At 36.6% G+C, this 22,319-nt stretch overlaps 1 protein-coding gene across 3 annotated transcripts in view; it reads left to right on the forward strand.

Annotated features, from left to right (window-relative positions):
• Positions 1-22,319, forward strand: part of cacna1g (calcium channel, voltage-dependent, T type, alpha 1G subunit) — a 161,814-nt gene that overhangs the window by 91,247 nt on the left and 48,248 nt on the right. Inside the window, exons 19-25 of one of the 3 annotated variants that reach the window (XM_016234763.1) lie at positions 1,857-1,925; positions 4,885-5,069; positions 12,362-12,488; positions 13,450-13,575; positions 13,780-13,869; positions 14,891-15,083; positions 16,491-16,538. In XM_016234763.1, the coding sequence (XP_016090249.1) occupies positions 1,857-1,925; positions 4,885-5,069; positions 12,362-12,488; positions 13,450-13,575; positions 13,780-13,869; positions 14,891-15,083; positions 16,491-16,538 (838 nt within the window). Of the gene's footprint in view, positions 1-1,856; positions 1,926-4,884; positions 5,070-12,361; positions 12,489-13,449; positions 13,576-13,779; positions 13,870-14,890; positions 15,105-16,490; positions 16,539-22,319 lie in introns of all 3 variants that reach the window. The other 2 variants (XM_016234764.1, XM_016234765.1) reach the window with 2 other exon arrangements.

Genomic DNA, 22,319 nt, shown 5'->3' on the forward strand with positions numbered 1-22,319 from the left:
GAGGGCGGCGCCCTAGCGCCCTCTATTGGCCAGCCGCCACTGCACGCCCCCACATGTCTACATCACGATGTGGAAATATTAGCATAATGCCGCCCAAATGTGCACGCAAAGAAAGAAGGCGTGGTTTCAGGAACATCAGTAGTGTTGATCCAGCCATGTCAGGGAGACGCTGTGTGTTTCAGTACGAAGCAAAAGCACTTTATTTGGCCTTCCGGAAGTAGACGCAATTAGGAATCATTGGTTAAGATTTATTTACAACAGAACAGCACAACCCAGATCAGGGGGCTAAAATACCATACTTTTACATATTCTTTCGTTATTTAAAAACTGTTGCTTTAATTATCTAAAACAAAATTATCTGAAAATCATAAAGACCTTTCTCTCAAAATATATGCATTAATTTTAGCGATTCTCATTTGCTACTTAAATCTTCAACATTTTTAAAAACATAAAATATTAGATCAAGTCAGCACAGAATCAACTTTGCACTGCTGGGCACGATCGCGTCAAAGATCAGACAAATATACACGTGCATCTTGAAAAACGGATGTTTTGGAAAGTGCTAAGCCACGTTTTTGTGCCATCTAGTGGTTTAGATGAAAATAATATCAAAAGTGCCTTTTGCCCCGGGGCGCCTTTAGCCCCGTTGTACCCTATATATATATATATATAAAGCTTTAAATAGGATTTTTATACCATATCAAAATTCTTGTTAATAATCAAACTAACCTAAAATCTGTGTGGACGATGACACTGTTTTTATCTGCTCCATGTGCCCGGTTCACTTGCTGTTCCAGCAACTTCCACTCCATCATCAGCTTTAGTAAAATAACCTGATAGCTGGGGAATTTACTTAGTCATGTTTTTTATGTTGTTTGTATTTGAAGTTTTTCGTTTTTTGAGCCCCTCTCTCTTTTAGAATTGCTGACATTTTTACTTATTGAATGTTGTTATTTGCACGACCATTTCCAGATTACTCCAGAACAAAGTGAAGAGCGGTGAATGCAGACATACTGGGGAGCACTCACCTGATAGATACGTGCGCATATCGTTCAAAAGTCAAATATAAAATAAATGCATTTGATTGGTAAACCAAATTCAAAATTTACGTTTCAATCTCAAATGGTAATGCATGGAATTTATGGAAAAAAGCTCAACTAAATTACAGCGCTAATAAGTGGGGGGCGTGGTGGTTTTGGCGATCGGCGCTCCAGTCAATCTACTCCACAGCCAATCCCGGGCCCCCTCCTTGCTCGGGCCCCAGGGCTTCAGCCCCGCCTAGTTACACACACATTATGTACACAAAAACTTTTTGGATGCGATTAATCGTGATTAATCGTTGCCCAGCACTAGTTAGAAAATTATGATAAATAGTCATAAAAACATACATAATGGGTGTTTTGCCACACAATTCTTTAGAGTAATGATATAAATGGACCCCAGGGAAGAAAATCATGATTTATTATATGATCACTTTAAGAATTTATTTTATTTTAGGAAGGATTTTTAACCGACACTTTTGTCTTTATATAATTCTTCAGATTTGATTTACTTATTTGGACTTCAGAGATGGTTACTGTCATGAAGCTGTTACTTATCCATTTGTTACCCACTGTGTTATCTAGTAGTATCCAGTGAGGATGCTGGAGAAAATTTATCGCATGCAGTGTGCGTGTGAGTATGTGATGTTAATGCCCGCGGAGTACTCAAAGCGTGGGCAGATTCTTAGTCCAATAGATGCCTTCACAGGAGGCAGCCCTAATGTGTTATGCCACACACACACACACACACAAATCTCCTCTGATCCAGCACTGACTCACCCGTCACTTTCCCTGCTTGTCTGGTTCTCTCCGCAGGAACGCATCTTCCTGACGTTGTCCAACTACATATTTACTGCCATCTTTGTGACCGAAATGACAATAAAGGTAGGTGACGGGGTTGGCATTTGTCTCTGTGTGGTATCGTCTCTGACAGAGGGTAAACTAACAGACTGACTGGGCCAGAATACCAGCCAAAAGCAGACTAACTTCGGTTCCCTGTGGCTTTTTTTTTATAGTGCCAATCTCTCTTAGATCAGTGTGGCTAATGGAGTCTGGTGAAAACATTCCTGTCACAGGCTTTTCAGCCTATCTTGCAGCCCTTTTACTTTAAAGAGTCAGTTCAGCCGAAAATAAAATGACCTTCATCTCATTCTAAACCTTTCTTTATTCTGTAGAACACAAATGGAGACATTTTCAATGCTATGCCTATCATAATTTTTCATGTAATTACAAGCTTGTGAGCTTAAAAATAGATAAAGGCATCATAAAATGTAATATTCACAGAAAATAGTAATATCAGACTTATCTCTTCTTGAAACATTTATGACAGAAGCAGTAACTTCTGATCACTAAACAAATAATTCGGTGGAATCATATCTTATCAATTAATTGCTTGATCCAGTTCACAAATGATTCATTCATCAAATAAAATTATAAGATGTTTATTTGATTCAGCAGTTTTATTTATTTATTTTTGCTATTTAAGATTTTAAAGTTACCTGTATTCAACTATGTAACATGAATATAATTCAAAGCATTGCTTATAAATGTTAAAAACAGTTGTGCTGCTTAATAGAGAAACAATTATTCATATTTTTTTCAGAATTCTTAGAATATATATTTCAAAAGCATTTCTTCGAAATAGAATTCAATCATCTGTTTGCAGTGGTAAATAGCTCACAGAAAGGAGACTTCAGAAGACTTGCTTTATAGTGCACAAGACATACATGCATAAATAAATAAATAAATATATATATTTTTTTTTTTTTTTTTTTTATGATGCTTTTGAGTCAGTTTCCTTAATTGCAAAAACAGATCTCTCCTTTTGTGTTTCACAGAATAAAATAAGTTGTGCAGGTTCGGAACAATGTGAGGGTGAATAAATAATGACAGAATTTTCATTTTGGGTGAATGATACCTTTAAGGCACTGCTTTCCTTTGACAATTACAAAGTCTAAACAAAGACTACAGCAGCAAAATATTAAAATCACACCCTGACATGTTCAACTGCCGCCAGTCAGCTGAATTAAACATTTGAAGAAATGCAGGTCCTAAATAGAGCCCACTGACATGAAGAGTCTATTAAGCAAGCCTTGCTCTCTATTTTCCACTCTTCACCACAGCAGTTAATACTAAGTAGGGGCGGATTGTCTGCCAGATATTCAAATGACTGTCGTTGAAATGGAAGAACATGCTGAGGCCTCTCTGGAGAAGACAGAAAAGTTCATAGGTGTCAGTCCTAAAGGTCTAGGGTTTCTATTTTGGGGCCCTGCTTTATGGCAGGTCATGCCCACCCAAGAGATTTCAAATGAAAATCATGGCACAGAATAATCGTACTCACTGGAGGTTAATTAACGGCGACTGACGAAAACTTTCCAGGTTGGATGAAGATGACAGGGCTGTTGAAACTCCTGGCTTTTGTTGCCTGACATTCCTTTGTTCACTTTGAGGTCTGATCACATTGTGGTTTGATATATTCACCAGAAACATCATTAGGAACTGCGTATTCATGCTTAGCACTTTTTAGTCAGATGATTCTCACTCCTGGTTTGTTTATCTCAGCTTTTCTCTGAGCTTTCCCCCCAAGCCCTTTTATATGCCAGCTGTATGCCAGTCTAACCTGATACGTTCTCAGAAATGCCACGGCAGTGTGACATAGACCTCAAGGGAATAAGAAAGTGTTTCTTCCCAAATTCAGATTTCAAACACATCATGTTTTCTCACGTTTCCTGTCATGTGCATAGTTTTTCTAACAGGTTTATATTTTTATGAAATTGTGTGCATTTTTAACATCTACAAAATTAATTTGTCATGAAAGCATGAAAGCTACAGTAAACACAATTCATAATTGTGAAGGATACAGAAAATATGCTTTACAGATGTAATTTCTTAAAGTAGTTCACCCAAAAATCACCAAAAAAACTCACCCTCAGGCCATCCATGATGTAGATGAGTTTGTTTCTTCAGAGGAACATATTTAGAGATATTTAGCATTACATCACTTGCTCACCAGTGAATCCTCTGCAGCGAATGGGTGCCGTCAGAATGAGAGCCAAACAACTGATAAAAACATCACAATAATCCACATGACTGCAGTCCTTCAGTTAACGTCTTGAGAAGTGAACCTTTGCCTGCTTGTAGGAAACAAATCCATCAAGAAGATTTAACTTTCATCCTCTATTCATAATATTGCTTTCTCCAGTGAAAAAGTCGTCTCGCCTGAATCAGGAGAAAAAATCAAGTGCTGTTTACAAGCAAATACAGTCCTAAACAGTTATGGTTATCATCAGTGGATTTTGGTGTGAGCGGACAACAGGGCATTATTATGGATTATGGACTTGTATTTTGGCTAGAAGCGATGGTTTAAAGTTAAAATGCCTTAATGATGGATTTGTTTCATACAAACATGCACTGGAGTTGTGTTGATTATTTGTGATGCTTTTATCAGCTGTTTGGGCTCTCATTCTGACGGCACCCATTCACTGCAGAGGATCAGTTATTGAGCAAGTGCTGTATTGCTATATTTCTCCAGAATTTTTAAATGAAGAAACAAACTCTATCTAAATCAAATCTAAATTGAGGGTGAGTAAATCTTCAGCAAATATAAATTTTTGGGTGAACTATTTATTTAAAGTTGAACCCTTTTATTTTTGCTAAAGTTTTAATTTAGACTATTATGGTACAATCAGTCCGTCTTCCATTTTTCATACAAACAGTTCAACCTACAAATGGCTGACTTGGACTAGAATAAAAGGTTTTATCATGAAAATATACACAATTTGGCTTTAAGTGAAATTTTATCCAACATTTCCACTTTAAAATCATATCTGTTGTTGTTGTGAAGGTGGTTGCTTTGGGCTGGTGTTTTGGGGAGAATACCTACCTGAAGAGCAGCTGGAACATTCTGGATGGCATGCTGGTGATGATCTCCGTGATTGACATCCTGGTATCCATGATCTCCAACAGCGGCACCAAGATCCTGGGAATGCTTCGGGTGCTGCGTTTACTGAGGACCCTGCGGCCGCTCAGGTACACTGATCACAACACAACTCTTCAGACATACAGTAAGTGTAAATAATAGTAACGATTACATCAAAGCTTTAATGCACAAGTGCACCACTTGCAATGCTGTAGGCTACATACATAAACACTTACAGTATATGTACATCTTCGGGTCAGAGTGCTAGATTTGCACATCTTAAATCAGCATCCACTTTCTTACAAGAAGCATAATTAATGTAAAGACTGAAGTCCCACAATTAGCCTCTTCCTCACAGAAGCATCAATTAACTCCTGATCAATGCAGTATGTAGCGGTGTTTGTGATTATGCATATGTATGTGTGTGCATATGTGTGTGCGCTGTGCACCTTTCCTCCTGCAGAGGGAACTTCCCTACTCTTAAATATTTATGACACATTCAAGCAGAAAATAAAAATCAAATATTCATCTTTCCTGCCCTGTTTCCACACAAAATGCTTACAGTGGTCTTTCACCCCCAGTCGCTCCCTTCTCAAGTACTCCTCAGTTTAGGGTCAACTTCCGTAAGTTCCTTAAACGCCCAAGAGACTTGTATTAAAAATACATCATATTCCGGTAGTTGTGTTTTTACTTGCCTTTCAACTTTGTTGGTGCAACATTAATGTGCCATCAACAACATTTCTGAGGAGGAACTGGTGGGCAAATGTTTTTGCATTTTATTCATGTTTCTCTGTCAGATACAAGGAACTTTCAATTATTAAATAGTAAAAATCAACAACTTTTTTTTTTGCTTACATTTGTATTTATCTTATAATATTTATACTGCATTAATGTAAATTACATACTTTTGCACCTGTGAGCTTCTAAAGAGGAAAAGAAGTTACATTACATTAACTCGATAACATTTCTAAAAGGGAAAGAAAAATTACTATTAGGGTTTGTTATATAATTTATGTAACTATTTGTTCTGTACACATGCACACTGAACTGAAACAACTATACCAAAAATATTTGATATGGATAGATCTACTGTTGCACTACTGTTATTTATATATATATATATATATATATAGAGAGAGAGAGAGAGAGAGAGACAGAGAGAGAGAGAGCATACAGTATATAAATATGTGTGTTTGTGTCTATGTATGTATACTGTATGTATATATTTTTGTACATGCAGACTAGTATAGAGAAAAAAGTTGCTGAGGGAAAAAAATACCATAATTACATTAATTCAGTGAGAAATTATAAGCAGCCCAGGTATAACCAATCTTGGCTCTGGATCCCCAGCGCCTGGTCTGCTAATTATTGACCTCTGGTGTGGATTATCCCTGCACATACTTACCTTTTCCTGAATCCATGATGTTCTAGTCTTTTTATTAGTATTTTAATTTGTGCTGATAAAGCATGCTTGTTTGCTGAACTGCATCGTGCCAAATAGGGATGAGGTTTTTGATATGACGGATAAGTCTTCCAGCAAATCTTTCAAGGCATCCTTCACCAGTTTGCTAAAACAGCTAATATGTGATTCATGTCACTACCCCTGAGCATCACTATTACTCCACTGCTACTGATTAGTGCATAGAGATCCAAGCATACCCTTATAGATAATGAATAGTATGTGGAACAAATCTTGAATTCCTTTTTATGATTTTATTCTGATGAAGTATTGAAGTTTATCCACTAGTGGCATAGTTACGTAAGGTGAATTAACCTTTAAAAAGTCTGTGTGATAAGGTCCTATTATAACTAATGACAGTTGCTTCGGTTGACTGTCAGAAAATGTAGAGCACTCGGAGAGAAAAAACACCCTGTAAATTAAACATAAAGCGTCTGTGTTTTCACCTCGAGCTCCTCTGCGTGAGCATTTTAAAGATTCTCATACAGAGTTTCTTCCACTGCCAGAACGCTCTGCTTCAGAGAACTTTACTGTGTGTGTCTGCCTCTGCACCACCGAACACCTTTTGTAAGTTTTACTTCTTGATCCTTCCCTCGACAGACTTTATATTAATTCACCTCTGTGTGAAGTCCAAGATGAAATCAAAAGAAAGACAAAGACAGCTGTAAAAAGTCTCCACAGCGTGGGCTCGGCTACTCCGGCAAAAGTGAATTCAGGGAGGGGTGGGTAATCCAGACCACATGTGTATCTGGACCACTCTGTGCAGTGAGTTTAAAAGGACAGTTCACCTCCAAATTAAAAATTCTGCTATTGTATGCTCACCCTCATCCATTTTGAATCTGGAATGACTTTCTTCTTTTATTTTAGCAAGGAGCCCGAGCTGCTCTTTTCCATAAATTCAAAGTGAATGCTACCATGGCTGTCAAGCAAGACTATAATAATTTAAATAATTGTTACTATTACTAATAGTCCATGTCCAATGTATTCACACATTTTTTTTTCCAATAATCTATTAATTAATAATTTATTTTATTTTATTTTACCAAGGCTACATTTATTTGTTTAAAATACTATAAAAAGTGTAATATTGTGAAATAATATTGCAATTTAAAGAAAGTTTTATGTTTTAATATATTTTAAAATGGAATTTATTCTTGTGATGGCAAGGAATTTTTTATGTTGAAATCTGCTTGGAAACTGTATTACTTTTTGCATTATTATTATTAATAATAATATTATTGTAATTATTTTATTTTTTTATTGAATAGAAGGTTTAAAAGAATGGGATTATATGAAATAGGTTTTGAATTTTTTTTTATTTTTTAAAATTATTTTATTTTGGATTTTTTTATCCTAAAAAAAAGTTTATCCTAAAAAAAGTTTTTTATGCTTTTATGGAGCTTTTTGATATTTGACAGCCTCTATTCTCCACTCGTTTTAATTATATGGACAAGAGCAGCGTAAACATTCTGCTAAACGTCTCATTTTGTCATACATATTTGGAATGACAGGAGCATAAGCAAATAATAACATAATTAAAATTCCCTCTGAGAGGGGTTGATACTGTAAGCCCATTAATTAATTTGAAAATCTGTGTTGGACAGTTAAAGTCTGTGTACTCCTTATCAAGTATTAATGGCATTGTTACAGAGATGTGTCTCTTTCCGTCTTTAGACAGGATGATTTATGCGCTGTGTTAAGGGGGGATGTGCACACTCTGTATATTCATCAACTCTTTGACCCCCAGGTTAAACCCCTCCACTGTATGTTGCACTGCACGTCACCCTCGCGGATCTAAATTAATCTCAAAAGCACATAAAGAACCATCCATCCTCTACTGTCTGCCTGAGCCCCAGAGGAACAGACCCACCCTTAAACACCTGACGCCAGCATCTATCTACTCATATCTACCATTCAGTCTCCTGCTTGACCTCTTTGCAATGCAAATAACCTGACATAATGTACCGCTTTATTATTGTTTGTGCTCATTAATTCTCACGCTAATTACAGTTCTGCTTCTTTCACAGTGCCTGTCCACTCTAAGGCATTTGTTAAGCTAATCTAACCATGCTTGACTTGAAGCAAGTTAGTTTTTCTACATTGTCTATTTGCTGTAATTAGAGGGACAAAGAATTGCAGCAAAAGACAATAAGGACAGATTGGCTCTTTCAGATTTCATCTGGAACTGATTGATTTAGTTTACGTAGTATCTCTGCAGACGTCCCTTATGTCTTATTGCTTTTAGATAATTGCTTGTGTACTGGATTATGTGAGGGTGCTAGGATGGAGATAGAGAGAATAAGTTCAGTCATTATTTCTTCACTGGTGCATTAAAACAACACCAGGATGAATAAGTAATGACTGATTTTTTTAGGTGAACAATCCCTTTAATATCTCCTTTTTTGGTCTGCGGAAGAAAGAATGTCATACAGGTTTGGAACAACATGAGAGTGAGTAAATAATGAGAAAATTTGCATTACATCTGCTTTTATGCTGTTGTTTTTACTTGTTTTGTTTTTTTTCCTTTGACGGATGTCCTCAGATTGTGTGCTTGCTGTGTCTGTCTGTCTGTCTGTCTGTCTGTGTGTGTGTGTGTGTGTGTGTATGTCAGGGACACACATCTTGAATCCCCCAAACTGACGGTTCCCAGCCCAACTACAGCATCCTTTAATTACAGCCAGGATGAAAATGTGTCTCTGTGTTCTGGGAATAAGAGGCTCCTTCAGTGCTCTAGTTATTGTTCCCTTCTTAATTTATTTATTTATTAAAACCTTTCCGAACACAAAGACCGGATCGGAGCTATGAATATGGGAAATTCAGCTTTTCTGAAGGCTTGCAGAACACAGTAACTATAACACGCGTGCCTACAAACCAGAAGAATGCATCAGCATCACATTATAAAAATAGGATCACCATCCTGGTTTCTCACCAAAAAAATTTAATTAATTATATATATATATATATATATATATATATATCTATATATCATGGTATTTACAATAGTACCATTATATTTTATCATACTATGGTAATCATTCCGTACCGTGGCGTATGGTGTTACCATTTGATATTTTCAAAATGCCCTGTTTATTTTTCTCCTACTGCTGTCTTTTAATATTATATAAATACATGCTAAATTGCACAAAATCCTATATTTACACTTTTATATGTATAAGAACATAAGTTCAATTTGTTCTGGAATGTCTACTGTATAGAAAAACATTACTGGCGCAACACTTCAGACAGTAGCGCCCTCTATTGGTCAGAGGTTGAAATCTCATGGTGTTAGACCAGTATTGATAGTATTATTTATATACAATATTTATTGATATTTTGATTTGACTTTTTAATTTTAGTTTACATTTTAGTAGTTTTATTTGATTTTTGTTTAGTTTTTTTTATTTTCTATTCAGCTTTTTAGTTCTTAACTTTTTTTCATCTATTCATATTTTATTTTATTTGATATTTCAGTCCGAGCTTTATTTCAACCAAGAAAAACAATTTTTTATTGTTTTAGTTTGTAAACAAGTCATATCATTTCACTAGACTGTCCCTCTCAAATTCAGTCAGAGCGTGGGTCTAGACATATTGATCCTTCTCACCATTTTACATTTGCATAATTGATTTTACGGTATTACCTGAAATCCCCCAAGTGAGCTTTGATAAATACGCTTGAGCTTGTGAAGATGCATGCAGATATTCAGCCAAACAAAGTACACAGCAGCCTGTTATCTGCCCTCCCTTTTGGCAGACTCCTTTCTCAAGCAGTCCCTTTGACTAAACCTGATTGGTCTCTTTACATGTGGCCTTTTCTTCATCCTCAGACACTGATACAATCACAGCACACTTCTTAAGAAGATCAAAGCTGAGGATCAAATCAGGTTTTTGCCGCTTTAGCTCAGTACTGTGGTGAGGAGCCAGAAATCACTGTCACCAGATGAGGACTAATGTGCCTTTTATTCTTTATTTTGAAGGGAGAAAAATTTCTGAACTCTTTTGTGTGTGTGTGTGTGTGTAGTATCATAAACATCTTTCAGTATACAATGTTTCTGCACTGCGTCCGGATCCCCTGCTACTGCTTTAGGTCCTCATTGAGTCCCATTACCATCAGTTCAACACAAACAGCACCACAGATTAAAGCCTATTGCCTTTTACAGCTCCCTTAGAGTATAATTTTACATGTTATGCGTTGTTCTTACAGACAAACAGTTGGTCTTGAATCTGTATGCACTACTTTTTAATTGCTGGTCTTGCATTAGATGGACATCTTTGACCATTTAAGCACCTTTCATTGGTTTTTCATTGGTTTCGTGCCATGAGTGCAATATTTTTAAGACAGCATGTTAACTTTAAAGAAGCCAAACTTATAAAAAAAAGTATATGCTTTCTGTCCCCTTTTAGTTGTTTTTTTTTTTTTTACAAAAGAACACACCCTGGCCTCTAAAGCAGCTGAATTATTGTTACAGCTGTGTGTTTGTGTTACATATGTTATTGTGTGTGTCTTTGTGAGCAGGTGTCTTTGTGTCACTGTTGGTGCCACCCTCCGCAGAGGTTGACAGGTGCGGTTTTGTGCCGGATGTCGTGGCGTTAATAATTAGGCTTCATCTTTATTCCGGCAGTTTAATTAAAACTGTCTCCTTTCTTTGCAGCACAGAAAGTTTCCCAACAGCATTGCATTGCGGTTGCTTAGCATAATGGCGAGGGCATGAGATGTTTGCTGGTAATTGACATGCTCAGTCGTAGAGGAGGTAGTGATTACAGCAATGATGGAATGCCAAAAGTAGAGAAAGCTGACTAATGTCAGGTCAGTGAAAGCATGGGAAACATTTATTCACTCGCAGGCTCTAGCCAGGCAAGGACTGAGGAGTTTAAGGACCCTTTCTGAATTTACAGCTATGCAGCTCATCATTCAAATGCGCATAGTTAGGATAGTAAAATAAATTGGCTTATCAGGTTTTAAAAGAAAGGAGAAAATGCTTCCCATGTATTTTATTATTAGTCAAAGATAGTGTCTAATTCAGATTTTTTCCCAAATTTATCTGTCGCAAAGCTATTCAGAAAAACTGTGCGATGAAGCCATTTGAAATTTAAAAGACATTTAACTCTTTGCATTGATAAATATTAGTGTTGTCAATAAATGTTAGTGTGTTAATGCTTTATTTGGAGAGCCCTAAATATACTAATAAATCAAATTATTTATTGTTATTAATATAAATTAGGACTGTCAAACGATTTATCGCGATTAATCGCATCCAAAATAAAAGTTTGTTTACATAATCTATTTGTGTGTACTGTGTATATTAAGTATACATACTGTAAATACACACTCATACATATATATATATATATATTACAAATATTTATATGTATATATTTAGATTTATTTATAAATATAAAATTGTCCTTAATATGTGTGTGTGTGTGTGTGTGTGTATATGTGTCAAGCATCCAAAATAAAAGTTTTTGTTTACATAATATATGTGTATATTTAATATATAAACATAACATATTTTTCTTACATTTATACATGCATGTGTGTGTATTTATATATACATAATAAATATACACAGTACACACACACGCATTATGTAAACAAAAACTTTTATTTTGGATGCGGTTAATTGCGATTAATCGTTTGACAGCACTAATATATATATATATATATATATATATATATATATATATATACATTGTGTGTGCGTGTATTTATATATACATTATAAATATACACAGCCCTTTAACAGCCCTAAAATATAGTTATGTAACGCGATAATAATATACAAAATAAGTAATTTTGTCAAATGTTTGTTTGTTTTTCCTGAGAAAGTGTTTTCTGTGTTGAGTTGCCTCTTGATTTTCAAATGTAAAATCATGGTCCTGAAGCAAAAACCAGCTGAGAACCTCCAGGCAAGTTAAACATCTGTTCTCATGTTGGATTTTCAGAGTGATCAGCAGAGCTCCAGGACTGAAGCTGGTTGTTGAGACACTGATGTCATCCCTCAAGCCTATCGGGAACATTGTCGTCATCTGCTGTGCCTTTTTCATTATTTTTGGCATCTTGGGAGTTCAGGTAAGTACAAAACAGCATAACCCTGCAGAAATCACAAGTGTAAACCAGTTTAAAATGGTTTTCTGATGGTAAAATGGGTCGTTTGAGAGAGGCATTGAGCACTTTTCAGCTTGGTCAGCATGGTAAGCCATCTTAAACCAGTTTAGGCCAGTTTTAGCTCAATTTTTTAGTAGGGAAGTTAGAACTGCTACCTTACAATTATATAGTTGATATAGCCTAATACTTCTTGCTTAGATCAGACTATTAAAGTAAAAGCCAGTCTTAACTAGGGATTAGTTGTAGTAATTCCTTCTAAGAAACCATCATATATAAAGTAACATAACATTTGACAGCTCTGTGTGTTTAATCCACAAGATTGCATTTAAGACTTTTAGTGAGAGAGAAAGAGGTAGTACACAGAACGAATACATGATTTTCTGTCATTTCTGTAAATTTGAAACATACTCTTCCTGCCCACAGCTGAATAATTTGACTATGATTAAAATGCTCTGTTTTCCATACTTCCACAATTTACATAAGTCCGTAGGGGAACGCCGATGTAATTTATCTTCTATTCTTCCAGGAAAAGATGCATGTGCTCTTTGTGCCTGTACGATGTGTCATGTGTAACATTGACTCTGTCCTTGTATGGTTTTCACTAAGCAGTCATACTGGACTTTCAATAATGGAGACATATAACCATCTTGTATGAAGTTGTAACGTATTTTTAAATAATTAATATAATTAGTAAATGTGCAGTTCTGGTAACATGGACTTTTTTATATAATTGAAATTTAAACTTTGAATTTCACAACCTCTTCTTCTTCCAATATATATCCAATATGTATGTATGTATTTCTGTTTATTTTCTCAAGACACATGATATCTATCGTAGTGGTTGAAATGTGTGGTATTTCAAAAGATCTCTCGCAGAGAAAAGGAAGGTTGGTTGTGAGCTGATAAATTTGCTTTTTCCTCACAGCTCTTCAAAGGAAAGTTCTTTGTGTGTCAGGGGGAGGATCCTAGGAACATCACCAACAAGTCTGATTGCCTCCAGGCTAACTACAAATGGCTCAGGCACAAGTACAACTTTGATAACCTTGGGCAGGTAAGCGTTTAACCTGGCAGTGGTTACACAAACATTCGCTCTGTCTCAAGATGCTCTTTTAGACGTACCTGCAAGCGACTGGTAATGCCACTTTCAATTTGAAAAGAATCCGTTATGGTTTCATCCCATTTTCAAAGTCAAATGTAGCCACTGAGGTCGAAGATTTATTTTAACCTTTTTTTATCATCTCTCACCTCCCTCAAGGCCCTCATGTCCCTTTTTGTTCTGGCTTCCAAAGACGGTTGGGTGGACATAATGTACGACGGACTGGATGCTGTTGGTGTCGATCAGCAGGTATTGACTGTATCAGAATCTCCTATTACCTGCATAACATTTTATTGTAATAATATTTATACAGATTTTCATGCTTGTGGATTCACTGTGGACAGTGTGGCAACCTTGTTTAAGTGGGTCACTGTGAATGTCATTCGCATTCTCTGATAGCTGCAAACTCTGATTGGACAACTCTATGAACTGAATCAGAGCTGAAAAATCATTGGTCAGCATTCCAATACTGTCTTCAAAAAAATGGCTTTTCCATTCATCAGTTCTTCTGTCAAGCTCCTTACTGTCCATTCAACAGATCTTTTTGATTTTACACTCTTCTTCCAAATGTCCATTTTATTTAATACAGTTTGAATTTTTGAATAATTTTGAATTAATTTGAGTAATAAAATATAGGATTTTTTGCCTGAAAAGGAAGTCTCCATGCCTCATATCTGGCTGTAGGCTCCTGAAATTATTCTGCTCTATTTGAACAGAGCCCAGCCCTTGTCCTAGCCAAGGCCTTTATGTGTTTGAATTGGAACAGATATCTCTTCTTCAAATTCATGCCGTGTGGCCTGTGCCTCACCATTGCACACAGAACGCTTAATCTAGCCTAGAGGCAGGCATCTTTCGGGTGCCCAGTAGGACAGACCTTTGAACTGAAATGTTATTGATGTCCCAATTCTCCAGCATCATCATCTTGAACATGGCTGTAACTTACTCCTGGGGACCTGACTCAGCAACTGATATATTGGTTTTTACAAAGAACATTTTCTTGGTATTATATTGAATTATATTATATATAAATAAAAAAATATATATATAAATATGTGTGTGTGTGTGTGTAATGGCTGTTAACCTCCGACCCAGCAATTGATATAGTGTATGTTGGTTTGTATAAAGAAAATTGTTTAATATTAAATTCTAATTAAATAAATCAAATCTGTCGCTACAATTTAAATTAAATTATAATTAGCCTAAGCATTCATTTGTGTACATTAGTGTGCACTCTGTACATTAATCCGGGTTGTGTTTTTCTGTGTTGTAGCCCATCATGAATTACAACCCATGGATGCTGCTCTTTTTCATCTCCTTCTTGCTGATCGTGGCTTTCTTCGTGCTCAACATGTTCGTCGGCGTGGTGGTCGAGAACTTTCACAAGTGCCGGCGGCACCAGGAGGCCGAAGAAGCCAAACTGCGCGAGGAGAAGCGCCTTAAACGCATGGAGAAAAAAAGAAGGAGTAAGGAGAAGGAGCTAGCTGGTCGGTAGCCTTTCCACACCTTTCTGAGTCCTGCTTGATCATTTTGATTTGACCGCGTGCTAAATTAGATGCTAATTAGTGACTGGCATATGAGGAATGAGATGCTCGGGCCCGTAATTAGCTAGGAATCTGCCCCTCCCCGGCTTGCCCCCCTTTTGCCTGGGAACGTCTCTAGAGCATGTCCCATGGCTTGCATGGTGATCTGCTTACTGAGAGAGCAGGGTGTGCGGTGGACCCCTGCCCCAGGGCTCTGCCCACCCTCCTCCTCTCATGCATGTAGGGCAGTGCAGTCTGAGAAGTCAATAAAAATCTTGTCCCACTCAAATTGGTTACATCCATCAGATGCCTGCTCCGATGCTACCCAGGATGCACGGCGTGGTGTTAATGACCTTCTCTTTTGGTTCCACTGCCTGCTATTTTCAGCACAAGCCGTTAGCATTAAAACAACGTCATTGAGAATCTCCGTGTGGATGCTAGCCCTTGTTTGGACATTGGCTTGGACATTGGTCCAGCATGTTTGATCTTTACAGTTAACAATGGGAATCTTCTTTTCTTTTTTTTAAGCCCTTGAGAAATACAGATGTAAATAAGTGATCTATAAACTATAACGTTTGAGTCAGACCACGAGATCAGAGACTAAAACTCATGCAAGGCAAACAAAGCTAGTCTCATTATTGGTACTTTATCATCTTATCTCAGTTCAAAGGTCAAATCTAGTCTTCTCTAAATGTACTGTCACACCATAGTTTCTCATGAATATCTATATTTGATTTGCGCATTAGCTGATTAGCGTGTCCTTTGTTTTATAGCGCTTTATCACGCCATCAGTTTTAGCTGGAGAGGAAAAGGTGCTTTATTTTACCTCGCTTCATCTTTTCTTTTTGCTACCGATTTAATTTTCCGTAGGTGTGAATGTTTGACGGGATGTGTCAGGTTTCCGGGGTGGAAATGGGATTAAACCAAACCGTATGTCAGCTTTGCCTGGCCTGATTAATATTTTGAAACTTCTTTTTGAACGTAATATCTAAATATCCTGAGGTAACTTTGTGGACTTTTGCTATAAAAAGTTGAGCGGAAAAGTTGTGGTTCCTTTCAGGTGAACTTGTTGGTATCATTAACTGAAAAAGTGAAAAGTTATTTGTTTGCCAGACATTTCCATCCACAAAGTATTTCAAGAACAACAATCTAGGACTAATAATGTAGGGCTCGAACAGCCGGGATAAATAGATTTAGTATTAGTGTTTTACACATAACAACAGGGTTATTTTGGACTCAGAATAATTGGAACGCCCACCGGCATATTCTCCCAGAAAATCCATCCTATTTCAGCTCCTTTGACGGTTTCTTTGCTTGCCCTACCTGATTAACATGGTTTCGTTCTTCTAGATGTAATGCTGACTGGTGTCAGTTGGTCCAGTGCCGATCACACACAAGGTACAGATTGCTTATGGCATGTCTATGTGTTCACCGTGGTGGTGGTTTTGGGACGAGGGTGGGAGAGGGACACCGGGTGGGAAGGCACCATCAGCGCCATGTTCTCACCTCATCAGATCTGATCTGACCACACAAGAATTGTCTGTGGAAGTGTGTATGTCCGGTTTTTCCACACCTCATCACCAGCCCAGCCTCAAGCTCACACAGGGGATGGATAGAGAGAGAAAGGGAGAGAAAAACCGCAAATGTCATTTTTAATATGGTTCTAGATCTTGATAAACTCACCTCAGCCTGCAGTAAGTGCTCTGGTGGTATCACATGTCCGATCTCTCGATGTTGCCCCCAATGTGACGCACTGTGGCTGACTGTTCGAAGGGAAGAGTATCGCTGTTAATGTCTTTAGCTTTTATTGATCTGTCTGCTTCAGAGTTTTCTCATCGGTTTGGTGTTGTGGCGTAGTGATTCACTTCGTTTTGTGGTGTTGCCCCATAACGCTGTTTTCAAAGTTACTGACATGCTACACACAACACCACAACACACCTTGCTGTTGTTCAGAGGCTGCATGACGTGTTAATACTCATTTGTGACTTGCGTGAGTGAAATGTTTGTATGGCACACTTGTTCCACTTTGACTTAAGGAAATGTTGCTATAATGGGCTGCTTTATGTGATTTTATTTGACACAGTAATTTGAGTACAGCTGGCTTGTTTTGGATATAAGAGGGTATAATACAAGATTTTTTTGGTACAGTACTGAAGTATTGGAATGTATAAGCTAGGGCTGCAACTAACAACTATTTTGATTATTTATGATTGAGCAAATATGGTCAAAAAAAGTTTATAATATAATTTTTTTTTTTTTTATCTAAAATTTTGTTTTAATTCATTACGCCTGCTTTTCTCCTTTTTCACTTTTGAAGCATTTCATGCTTCAATTACAGACAATTTGAAACCTAAATTTGATGTCTGTCATGAAAATATAACTGTAATAGTGACGCATGAACACTTTCTCACTCTTAGGACTTGCTGTTTTGCATAACAGAAGTACTCACATTATAACAGTATATCAGTAAATTGTACAAGACCATTCAAAACTTTGATCACAATTGATCAAAAGCAACATTAAAGTTTATAATGATACAAAAAAATGCTGTCTAGATGTTATCAGTTAAATGTTGCAGCCCTAGTATTAGCCATATGAAACCTGAATGAAATGTAATTTTATTTTATTTATTATTTTATATATATTTTTCGGGTCCTCTCCCCTCCCAAAGTTTGATCTGCTGTACAGAAACAAACGCCTATGACAGTTCTTTTTTAAAATAAAAAAATAAATAAAAATTGTCAGTTATATAACACAAAAAGCGGAATATTTTTGTGCATAGAACATGTTTACCCATGTTGTTTTCAGTGTAGCTGAGAGTCTCTTATCTCTTCCCTTCTGTCTGTGTTCTGCCTCTGTGAACAAGAGCTCCCTCATGAACCCCTTTCCTTTTCTCCTCTCTACCTCTCTTTCTTTCCAACTCTCTCTTTCCAACTTTCTTTTGTCTCTCTTTGCCCCATTCCCCTAATGTTCTTGCAAAACATCTATCTTTCCTCTTTCTCAATTATGCATTTTAAAACCCTTTAATTTTTGTTTTATCACCAGTGTTTTTGGAGACTCCATAAAAAACTACTAATGTGATCATTATTATACATTTGCCCATAGCAATGTGTAAAAATAGAGTATTGTAGACATGAACATCTCTTTTATGTTGAAAATGTGCATACACAGCTACGCTAATAAACAAAGTAATGAATCCACACCAGGAGGAGTCAGTATAAAGTCCAAGATGAATAAGCGAAAACAAATAAACAAAAACAGTGAATGCACTTCAAATGTGTTTGGTATATTGTTTATAAAGCTGTATATGCTTATAAATGCTAACATGAGAGCTCTACAGATTAGGCTGATAGGTATAACTGTTGATTAGCATATGCTGTCGTGAGTGTATGGATGATCACACTTTTCCACGTTTTAAACACGGTTCACAGTTGCATGGTCAACATTGTTCGCACTATGATTGAGTTATGTCATCGCACTTAGGATAAAAAAATGACAGGCTCCATTTTCCTTCCAATTAGAAGACGATGTGTTAATTAGTTGACGATCCAGTTACAGTGAGCCTCAGCATATTTTATCATTCTGTTTTGGGTTTGTGTTTAGGAGAGGTGGGGGTGTTACCTCCTGCCAGTCTGTCTCTCTCGATTAGCTTCTGTTCCCCTCCTGTTGGACTGCCGTCACTGCTGTATGCTCGTGTATGGGATCAAAGGGCTGGTTAATCATATCACGCTGCAGTAGGGCTGAAACCATCTGCCTCTCCTCTACCTGTGTCCTCCCCCAGTCACCATTTATTAGCCCTTCTCTGAGGTGCCTCATCAGAAATGTGTCCTGCCAGCAGTTTGCCCGGACACACTGTATTAACAAGGCATATCGTTTGGAGGTGTCCTTGATTATGTAGCATATCTGATTTACAAGTATATGTCCTTTTAGGCTGCAGCGTAGTAATAATTCTTATCCTGCTACAATCGAGGGATGTTTGCATTTTCAATCATCCATTCAAAATCAGGACGGTGCCTCATTGATAAGCATAAACAGAAGCTACAGATGGGTCCTTATAAAAAGATGTTGACTTTTTGACTTTCAAAACATTGGATTTTTGAATTCTCTCAAAAAAAGCTGTCAGTATGTATTTGTTAATATCTTGTCTTATTCTTAATCGTAAGAAATGACTTGACATTTCATAGATATTTTAAAGGGATAGTTTACCCAAAAATGAATAGTCTGTCTTTAATCATTCACCCTCATGTCGTTCCAAACCTGTAAGACCTTTGTTCATCTTCAGAACACAAATTAAGATATTTTTAATGCAATACGAGAGTTGCTGCATAGACAGCAACGCAACTGACACGTTCAAGGCCCAGAAAGATAGCAAGGACATCGTTAAAATAGCCCATGTGACATCAGTGGTTCAACTGTAATGTTATGAAGCTACAAGAATACTTTTTAGTGTGCAAAGAAAACAAAATAATGACTTTATTCAACAATTTTTCTTCTCTTCTGTGTCAGACTTAGATACACATTCATGAGAGTATTCCGTTTTAATAAAAAAAATATTTTATATGAAAATGAATAATAATCATATAATAATTAATAATTTAAAAAAAAATAATTTAATAATTAATAATTTAAAGGTAAATTACCTTTTCCAGTGGGATTGGAAAAATTACTAAATGCTGAAGTATGGATTCTTCTTAATATTTAATTCAGTTTATTTGCATAGTGCTTTGTACAATGCATATTTTTGCAAAGAAGCTTTACAGAAAATAGAAAAATAAATAAGATAAAAGGGGAAAAAGCAGTGCTAGACAACCCCCCAGTGAGCAAGCCAAAGGCAAGAGTGGCAAGGAAAAACAGGATATCAAGTATAAAAATTACTTGAAATAAGAAATAATCTTTTTAAATATTTGTATTATTTATTTTGTTTATCTTTGCTGCTTAACTCAAAACAAACTGAATAAATTTACTGTAAATGTGAAAAGTTGCGTACCATATGACTGTATTGTTAGTTTACAAAACTCCTTTTTGTATGGTCGGGGGTTTTGTTTTTCTTCTTTTTTATTTTGAGAATGACCCTGACATTTTTCCATTTTACCTTTTCTGTCCTGATTTTGTTGGGAAATCTGCTAAATGTATTTAAACACGAAAAATGTAATAAACAAAGCAGAAATTACTACATTCTTATTCATAGTTTAAAGCGCAATCAGATTAGTTAAAATATGTAATTTATGAACTGGGATGTGCCAGATGGGAATCATTGCCTGATTTATGCATTTAGCAGATGATTTAATAGAATGCGTAGAGTTGTGTTGGGGAAGCTACTTCAAAACTGTAGCTTGCCATTATATTTTTTTATAACTGTATACTGGCTATATTTTTATTTCACATACAAAGACCCTTTATATGGTGTGAGAAATTCAGGATGGATGTTCTAATTCTGTGGTTCTGCAGGCATGTTCATTGGGTTCCATGCACAGAATCTACAGTTACCTTGAAAAACTTGCCCCTGATAGCAAATACGCCTTAACGAAGAATATAATATCAGCATTTATTTAATTTGTCTTTATGCACCCATGTAGAACTGGAGATAACCCACCAATTTTTCTTTTAATCTCTAGCAGGCAAGTATATAGTCTCTCGACTGTTACTGGGGGAGCGATGAGACGGCGAGTGACAGAGGGCGAAAATGAAATTACTAAGTGTCGTGTAACCTCCCCTCTTGGCAGCAGAAGGCAGCACGGTCGCTTATGTAACCTGGCAGCTCCAAACACCATTTCCTTTCTTCCTACTGCAAGTGAAAATGACTCAAAGTCTTCTTTATGTAACTTGGGCAAGCAACAGCCCCCCAAATTGAACAGATGGCATAAAGTTTTCAGCTGAAAGAGTTACTTTTGCTCCGATATATGTCAAGATGTGATCCTTTACCTCTAGATAGTTAGTGTATAAGCTCTCTTGACTTTCTAATAGAGTTACAGTTGGATATAACACGTGCTTTATGCAGTTTGTGATTAGGAAATGCATGGGTGGGTTTTTATAAAGCCCATGTTTCCATCCTAAAATGTACTGTATATAAATAAAAACTCATTAACAGAAATATTCTGCTACCTCATGTAAGGGTACAAGAAACATCCAACTTGGAGTTTGATTCTGATTTAAAATGCACACAGTGTCCTACATTTCAGCAGACTAATGCCTTTTGGCAAGAAGTGCACCTAATCTCTTTATAGGTCTTCATGGTTCATTCAGTAGGGAGTAGGTTTATTAACTGAATAGATAGAAAACGGAGTTAAAAGTATCTTCTGCGAGAGAGTTGTTGTAGCCTCTTGGTGCTACATGATATTTTTGTAACCTCTTAGAGTTGTGTACTGATACGGCTGGCTTGTTTGTCATGTTGTAGGAGTGGAGGCTTGACAAATACCAGCCGAGAGAGGGATGTAACGCTGTCTGGGTGGTTAAGCAAGCCATGTGAGCTATAGAAAGAAAATAACAGGGGAAGAGGTAAAGATATTCTGCTGAAGTAGCAGCACTTGAGCAGTACAAGTGATCTGTGTTTGAAAAATGTATATATCGATGGGGTGATTATATGATATTTATGTGATTGGTCTTGTAGATTATGTTAGTTTTAGCAGAATCAGTAAAGTTGCAGACACATTTACCATTGTTCTGCAAATTTTTGTGGGTGAAAACCAGTAATTTTCATAGGAATCCATGCAATTGACTGTTAGCAAAAAGCTTGATTGACAGGCGATCTGACCAATCATAATGCCGAAGCCGCCATCTTGCCCGACAAAAAATCAGACAAAGTAGATTAACTTTGGTGGACATAAACTTTAAAAATGATGTGTATTGACATCTTTCCGTGGTTGAAATACAATACGATCTGATGTTCATTCATGTTTATTTTGTGCTTAAATAAACTTAAGTAAAGCTTAAGTAAATATGAAAAGACAATCGATTCACATGCCGCTTGAACTGAGGCGCTACAGTGATCTGTCACGACACATTCAAGAGCCACAAAACTGTATTTATTGTTTGAATTTCTTAAAAAATTTGAAAGCTGAGACCTTGTTTCATACCAGAAGTAACCTGCTCTGTCTTGTCTGTCAGCGCGTTGTCAGTTTCCTCTTTGCTCTGCAATGTTTTTTTTACTATGTGAGAACAGGATGTGTAGTGTAAGAGCAG

Source organism: Sinocyclocheilus grahami, unplaced genomic scaffold (assembly GCF_001515645.1).
Source record: "Sinocyclocheilus grahami isolate Dianchi unplaced genomic scaffold, SAMN03320097.WGS_v1.1 scaffold457.1, whole genome shotgun sequence".
NCBI classification, from domain to species: Eukaryota; Metazoa; Chordata; class Actinopteri; order Cypriniformes; family Cyprinidae; genus Sinocyclocheilus; species Sinocyclocheilus grahami.